Genomic DNA, 8,160 nt, shown 5'->3' on the forward strand with positions numbered 1-8,160 from the left:
GGGGGGGGGGGGGGAGGAGGCTATAGCAGTACCCACGGCGCCGGTGTCCCACTTGGTTAAAGTTTTATGGCAAGCTGTATTTCGGTGTTCAATCGAAATTTTAATTAATTTTACATTGTAATATGGTTACACCAATTGTTTGGAGGTTTTTTAGCAACAAATTGGACCATATATATATCCTCATTGTTGATACAAAACACAAGTTTTTTGGAATTAGTTTTACGGCAAGTTCTAGTTATTTTGAACCTACTAGGCAGATTTCAACCAAATTTGGCAGGAGGCATCCTTAGGGGAAGGGGATTCAAGATTGTACAAATGATGTCCCTGACCCCCCCAGGGGCAGATGGGCGCGGCCAAAAGGGGTGAATTTGACAGTATTGCCTTTAAATGACATCTCCTCCAAGACTATTTGGTAGATTTCAGCCAAATTTGACAGGGAGCATCTTTAGGGGAAGGGGATTCAAGATTGTACAAATGAAGTCCCTGACCCCCCAGGGGACAGATAGGCGTGGCCAAAAGGGGTAAATTTGACCGTATACCTTTAAATACATTGCGTCTAAAAGTACTAGGCAGATTTCAACCAAATATGGCAGGATACATCCTGAGGGGAAGGGGATTCAAGATGGTACAAACCCTGATCCCCCAGGGGACACTGGTGGGCGGGGCCCTAAGGGGAAAATTAAACAGTTTCCCTTTAAACAACATCTCCTCCAAGGTAGGAACTTGAAACTTGAAGTCATTGTAGATATATATGTAAGGAGAAGTGCACAACACTTTTGGATTTTAAATATGACCCCAGGGGCTGGGCCAGACGGATGGGGTCAAATATTTTCAAAACAAAACCAGTTTTATAGCATTGGAAATCAAAGATTATCTTCAGTTCTACNAAGGGGGGGGGGGGGAGGAGGCTATAGCAGTACCCACGGCGCCGGTGTCCCACTTGGTTAAAGTTTTATGGCAAGCTGTATTTCGGTGTTCAATCGAAATTTTAATTAATTTTACATTGTAATATGGTTACACCAATTGTTTGGAGGTTTTTTAGCAACAAATTGGACCATATATATATCCTCATTGTTGATACAAAACACAAGTTTTTTGGAATTAGTTTTACGGCAAGTTCTAGTTATTTTGAACCTACTANCTATTTAAATAATATTGGCGCCAATAATTTACCATAGTCATTTGAGTATTTGATGCAGGGGCATTCTCCATGTTATCCGAAGGGACAAGACTCTTTTTGAACAAGGTTAATTTATAACGTCATAATTAAACCACGTATATGTCAGAAGAGTTTCTGCTTTCATACTCAAAAGAAATGCAATTCTGCTGGTAATGTTCATATAGTGGGTTGCAGTGCAAATGTAAATAGATGATAATAATGGAATATTTTACATTTACAGTAAATATGCGTTTGCGATAAGAGGTTACCTACTCTCCACTGAAGGCTGTGATTGGGCCAAGTCAATGGTCTTTAAAATGATGGCCAATCACACAATGAGGAAGATGGGCGATAAGTGTCAAGTCCATGTGGAAGAGCACTGTCGTGATCAACGCTCGTGTGATCCCATGGCCATCACCAGATGTTACCGCCCTATCCAGCTACACGTGGCCGCTATCATAGACGACAAACTACCAGCCAATGTGCAAGTCTGCGAGTAAGTATAAGTTGGTACACAGTTGCATACCGTAATTCCTTCACAAATGTTAAAGTCTTACTCGATGTCTGACATAACTCACCTCGGGCCAACATCAAATTCTGTGGGTAATACATTAAAAAATAGGGTACACAAGTCTCAGTCAGGTTCTCTGTAATACCTGTCGACAAGATTAAAGATTCTGCAAGAAACTAAAGAAGGTGAGTAATGTGTTTCCTTTTTAGTCCCCAACCAATACGATGTACTATAGGAAGGAACTATAGGTTTGCTCTCAGCTCGTGAGTCAGTCAATCCATTACTGCATCATTCGTCCAATACAGATCTCAATTACTCTTTCATTTACAGTTTTCCAAATTTTAAATGTGGGTACATCTTGGGATGGCAGAGTGTTCCATTCATTAGTTGATGTGCATCTTGTGTCCAAATATAACTGAGTTATGGCCCTTTGTTCATTTGTTTGCCTCTATGTCTGGAGGAGCATAACTATACTTTAACACCCACAATTCGCAAGTTTATAGGAATGTCTTGGGGTGGTCCATTGTCGCATCTTAAAACTGTGCCCAAATAAATACACCAGAGTAACAATATGTGTTAAATTTTGATACGGAAGTTTGTCTTGAGTTGGAGAGGCAATGTATTGCTTCTAATACTCTGCCTTTTTGCTTGGAACTTGGAACAGGATTGTTTGTGGTATTTAATTTTCTGGTGGTTCTTATCATGCCATGTCATGTCACTTGACATTTGATGGTTCTTAACAAGCCATGTTAGCTTTCAGACTTTTTATCCTTTCTTTAAACTTCTCCTTTTTTGGAACTTGGAATTTGTTGTTTCCCACCATACAGTTATAAGGTTGAAGACTGTCTATTTTATCTTGTTTAAATTCACTACTTGATGTGTTTCAGACAACTTGCCGTGGCAGCTAAGTGTGTAGAGAGACTGCATTGTGACGAGCGCACAATGTACCGTGTCCACGAGACCATGGAGCCGGCCCTGTCCAAGCTAACCAAGATGTGTTACAAGATGCCAGTACAAACCTGTATTACCAGTTCCATGTGGAAGATGGCTGCCATCGTCTTGCTGAATAAGAAAACTTACGAGACTAGTTATGCATTGGGTTATATGAAGATGCACATGTACGACGATAGAATGAATATGAGCAGAAATAACACCACTTCCGCAAATACAACCAAACCTGATGATGTAATGAACGATGGAAAATGGTCCGAGGAGGGTATGGCTAAAGCTCTGATGACACTCCAACACATCCTCAGTAGAGACAATGGGTGTAGTAAAGATATGGAGGTTGATGGAGATCTGGCCACGGGGTTGAAATACCTCGTACGATATGCCTTCATGTACGAAAAAATGGTAGAGACTGACGAAAATTTCATGAACATGATGACACTAGCTATGGCCGGAGAACTAAGGAATGCTGTAGGTGATTCTGTTGGCGGGGACTTCGGCTCAAACAATCAAGAGTTGGGCGACCTGATCAAGATGGTTAGAGACCGATTTGACGACAGAGAAAACATGACGAGGAATAATATGACCATGCATGGTAACACGACGAGGAACAACGCGACCGTACCTGGGTACAATATGACGGCGCCGAGAAGTAATACCAGCATGGAAATGGACTGGAAGCTGAGAGATGTTATTGGCAGGATAATCACCCACCTGATTGTCTATGGCAACAGTGATACTTTCATGCAGGTCGAGACACACAAGGTCGTTAAAGCTAAAATGATGAAAGCTATAGAAATGGCCAAAATGCGGGGCAATGACCTTGAACTTGAAGAAAGAGATGAAGACGCCTTTGAACGACTGGATTTGAACTTAGGCAAAGATCTTGAAAATGCTGTTGACTGGGAGATGATGAATATTCTGAAGACGGTGTATGATGTTGCAATGCTAGAGAGTTCCAACCTTACCATGAACCACACGATGGAGCTGCTAGAGATGGCCCAGCACATCCATGCCTACAGGAAGCAAGAGCTGTGTATGTCCATGGTTGGGGCCTGGCAGTGTACCTCTAGTACCCTAATGCTGTTGCCGGAGTCTGTTCGTGGCATGGTCAACCAGACACTCAACTCCCTCTACAGTATTACTGGACACTTCTGTGAAGGTAGGTCATACTCTCTGTAAATTATACATACATACATTATGTAAAGATGAAATGCCGAAAGATTTCTTCTCTGTGAGAGGATAGACTGATATAAGTGTCGATTATTAGGCCAGCGACTGGACAGTACTGCTCCATAATGGACAGGTTCAGGTAAATAACTTGCTTCATTGTTCATTCTTCTATATAATGTATATATAATGTCAAAACAAAACGATGACTTCACAAGTGTGTTTTGAACAACACTCTACAATGGTACCAGGCACTTCTGGCAACACATGGCATATCTCTATCATTTCTACAACATAACTTGGAACATTTGTTGAGGTAGATAATCTCACCTGCAATTCTAGGCCATAAACAGACACATTTGGTATGGTAGATGAGCTCAGATTTATAAAACAAAGAAACCTATGTGACAGTTTACAATATTTTTACAGAGTTGAAATGCTATAGCTGTGACGATTTCCACGACAACGAGGCCTGTAACAAACAAGCCATGGTGACATGTAAACCCGGCCAGGTATGTAGCTGTCCCNTATGCCTTCATGTACGAAAAAATGGTAGAGACCGACGAAAATTTCATGAACATGATGACACTAGCTATGGCCGGAGAACTAAGGAATGCTGTAGGTGATTCTGTTGGCGGGGACTTCGGCTCAAACAATCAAGAGTTGGGCGACCTGATCAAGATGGTTAGAGACCGATTTGATGACAGAGAAAACATGACGAGGAATAATATGACCATGCCTAGTAACACGACGAGGAATAATATGACCATGCATGGTAACGCGACCGTACCTGGGTACAATATGACGGCGCCGAGAAGTAATACCAGCATGGAAATGGACTGGAAGCTGAGAGATGTTATTGGCAGGATAATCACCCACCTGATTGTCTATGGCAACAGTGATACTTTCATGCAGGTCGAGACACACAAGGTCGTTAAAGCTAAAATGATGAAAGCTATAGAAATGGCCAAAATGCGGGGCAATGACCTTGAACTTGAAGAAAGAGATGAAGACGCCTTTGAACGACTGGATTTGAACTTAGGCAAAGATCTTGAAAATGCTGTTGACTGGGAGATGATGAATATTCTGAAGACGGTATATGATGTTGCAATGCTAGAGAGTTCCAACCTTACCATGAACCACACGATGGAGCTGCTAGAGATGGCCCAGCACATCCATGCCTACAGGAAGCAAGAGCTGTGTATGTCCATGGTTGGGGCCTGGCAGTGTACCTCTAGTACCCTAATGCTGTTGCCGGAGTCTGTTCGTGGCATGGTCAACCAGACACTCAACTCCCTCTACAGTATTACTGGACACTTCTGTGAAGGTAGGTCATACTCTCTGTAAATTATACATACATACATTATGTAAAGATGAAATGCCGAAAGATTTCTTCTCTGTGAGAGGATAGACTGATATAAGTGTCGATTATTAGGCCAGCGACTGGACAGTACTGCTCCATAATGGACAGGTTCAGGTAAATAACTTGCTTCATTGTTCATTCTTCTATATAATGTATATATAATGTCAAAACAAAACGATGACTTCACAAGTGTGTTTTGAACAACACTCTACAATGGTACCAGGCACTTCTGGCAACACATGGCATATCTCTATCATTTCTACAACATAACTTGGAACATTTGTTGAGGTAGATAATCTCACCTGCAATTCTAGGCCATAAACAGACACACTTGGTATGGTAGATGAGCTCAGATTTATAAAACAAAGAAACCTATGTGACAGTTTACGATATTTTTACAGAGTTGAAATGCTATAGCTGTGACAATTTCCACGACAACGAGGCCTGTAACAAACAAGCCATGGTGACATGTAAACCCGGCCAGGTATGTAGCTGTCCTCAACATTTAATGCTTATGAATTGTATGGCCCTGTTTTAATTGAGGATCCTGTTATGATATATGAGGATAATGTTATAATAATTAATGGACTTGTTATGAAGTTGAGGTTCCTGCTTTAAAGATTGAGGGCTCTATTTTGATAACTGAGGGTCATGTTATGGTAATTATTTATCACAACAGGATCCTCAATTATTACCAAAACAGGATCCTCAGTTATCATGTTATAAACCTCAATATGCATACCCTCCATGTATTGGCTGTCATGATGAAGGGACCTGTTATAACAATTGATGGTGCTGTTAAAACAATAAGAGGTCATGTAATAGCAGTTGAGGGTCATGCAATAACATTTGAGGGTCTTGTTAAAATAATTGAGGGTCATGTTATGACTTTTGAGGGTCCTGTTATAACAATTGAGGGTCCTGTTATAGCAATCTATGATAATTTAGGGGTCATATTAAAATAATTGATGATCCTGTTTTGATCATCGAGGATCATTTTGTGATACCAGCAATTGAGAATCCAATATGATAATTGAAGGTTCTGTTATTGCTGAGGGTTCTGTTGGTATTGTAGGTATGCTTCACTCATGTCGACAACGGTGAGATGAAGAAGGGATGTGCTGCCCCAACTATGGGAGACTGGCAGAAAGATAAGGAGATGTACAGTACCTGTATGGGACACGGATGTAACCATCCTAAATTCGGAGCCAGGAAAGGTAGCAACTTTAATATTTTTCTGTCTTTTCTTTGACTCAAAAGAATGTTAGTTAAGATAATTTCATATTTTGAAAATGAAATTTTCGAAATTAATCATGACAACACACTCGTCAATAAATCTTGTGTAAAATGATTTTTTTCAGAAGCAGAGAATGAAATGTGCCAGCCGTTCAAAGCCATTGGATGTATGTATGAACTACTACCCACCATGCTACAGGGACAGGAAGTTGACTACAGGTAAAGCATCCTCACTAAAACTAGGTCACTGTTACCATGAAAAGTACAGCATGTATATAAAGGAACATTTATGGTCTACATTGACATTCACTAAATTGTTCCTTTAACTTGAGTTATCGGCCCATAACCGCATTTTCCACAAATGAAACAATTGTTTGACATCAACAGTACATGTTTGTGGAGTTGACTTTTGCTGTTAATTGTATTGAACCGATCACATGCTAATATGTTTTAAAAATCATATTTGTAATACTTATAGACTATTAACTCATTCACCCCTGAACTTTCATAAAGAACTATTCCAGCCTTTGAATTAGAAGAGTTCAAATGTGTCTTCAGGGGTGAATGAGTTTACAGATAATTTAAAATCTGCCAATTTAAAAGTAGAATATTTCCCCAGATAACTTAGAATGTCTTTGATGCTAACTGTTTGACCTATGTCTTTGATGCTAACTGTTTGACCTATATCTTTGATGCTAACTGTTTGACCTATGTCTTTGATGCTAACTGTTTGACCTATGTCTTTGATGCTAACTGTTACACCTATCTGTCCTCAGGGAGGCGTACAAGGCATTCCACTGTATGGAGTACTATACCTCTAGCTGTATCATGGAGGAGCACAGAGAGCTCAGTCGTATGGCTCAGCGGGTCAAGGTCGCAATGACTGATGGACAGTGCTCTCAGCCTGACTTCGTACACACTTGTGGCCTTTCGTCCATCCTTGAACTTGCCGACCTCGTAAAAACTCCAGCAGCTAGCAGGAAAACTATCTGCACGTAAGCAATTTTGTTTTACCTCACATAGAAATCCAGTAGTCTGAATGGTCCAAAGAAATTTTGCAATAAATGGAAATATCTTATCCTAAATGGAAACTTCCTGAAAAACTGTGAAGACGAGGATGTATGTCTGATTAACTTGATATGCAACCCATGTTAACATAGACATCACATTTACAACGTACAACTGGAACATATGTTATTTCTATTGACCTACAACCATTAGGGATTATTGGGACATATGTAGGTATAGGGGTTTATTTGAATGAATGACCAAAAGTCAAATGTTTTATTTCTGTCTTAATATATACCAAAAACTCTTTGTACTGTGTTAAGTTGATAAATGTGTTGCCAATATTTTCGAAACACAAAACACAATTCAAGATTATTAACTTGTCTCTTCCAGCACGCTGAACCAGACTGTGAGCAACGTTATGCTTGCCAATTACTGGAACCAGTGCACAGAATATGAGATGGTTATGACCTATAATGAATTAAATATGATAAGCTCAGTGATTGGCCCAGACTTCTGTCCGGGAATCGATCCCCGCAACCCACAGAAATGTGCAGAAGAACGCGCAAAACTCCCACCCATGTGCAATTTGGAGGAGGCCATTGGTAAATGTCTTTATGAAGCAGACGTATTGCACAAGATGGTAGAAATTCTCGGAGACCCTGAAGAATGGAGAGACATGGACTTCTTGTGCAGGTTTGTGTATTAGGCAGCCTAAGTTGGTAAAGATAAGATGTGCTATCCGAGACGAAGACTTGTTTGACT

The 8,160-nt window shown here is 40.4% G+C and overlaps 1 protein-coding gene across 1 annotated transcript in view; it reads left to right on the forward strand.

Moving 5' to 3' along the window:
* LOC110454466 overlaps positions 1–8,160 on the forward strand; it is a 145,372-nt gene that overhangs the window by 85,577 nt on the left and 51,635 nt on the right. The window contains exons 61-68 of the mRNA XM_021503970.1: positions 1,445–1,655; positions 2,558–3,780; positions 4,345–5,115; positions 5,553–5,635; positions 6,227–6,368; positions 6,513–6,606; positions 7,164–7,382; positions 7,789–8,091. Of these exons, the coding sequence (XP_021359645.1) occupies positions 1,445–1,655; positions 2,558–3,780; positions 4,345–5,115; positions 5,553–5,635; positions 6,227–6,368; positions 6,513–6,606; positions 7,164–7,382; positions 7,789–8,091 (3,046 nt within the window). The remainder of the gene's footprint in view (positions 1–1,444; positions 1,656–2,557; positions 3,781–4,344; positions 5,116–5,552; positions 5,636–6,226; positions 6,369–6,512; positions 6,607–7,163; positions 7,383–7,788; positions 8,092–8,160) is intronic.

Source organism: Mizuhopecten yessoensis, unplaced genomic scaffold (genome assembly GCF_002113885.1).
Source record: "Mizuhopecten yessoensis strain PY_sf001 unplaced genomic scaffold, ASM211388v2 scaffold7887, whole genome shotgun sequence".
Classification (NCBI taxonomy): Eukaryota; Metazoa; Mollusca; class Bivalvia; order Pectinida; family Pectinidae; genus Mizuhopecten; species Mizuhopecten yessoensis.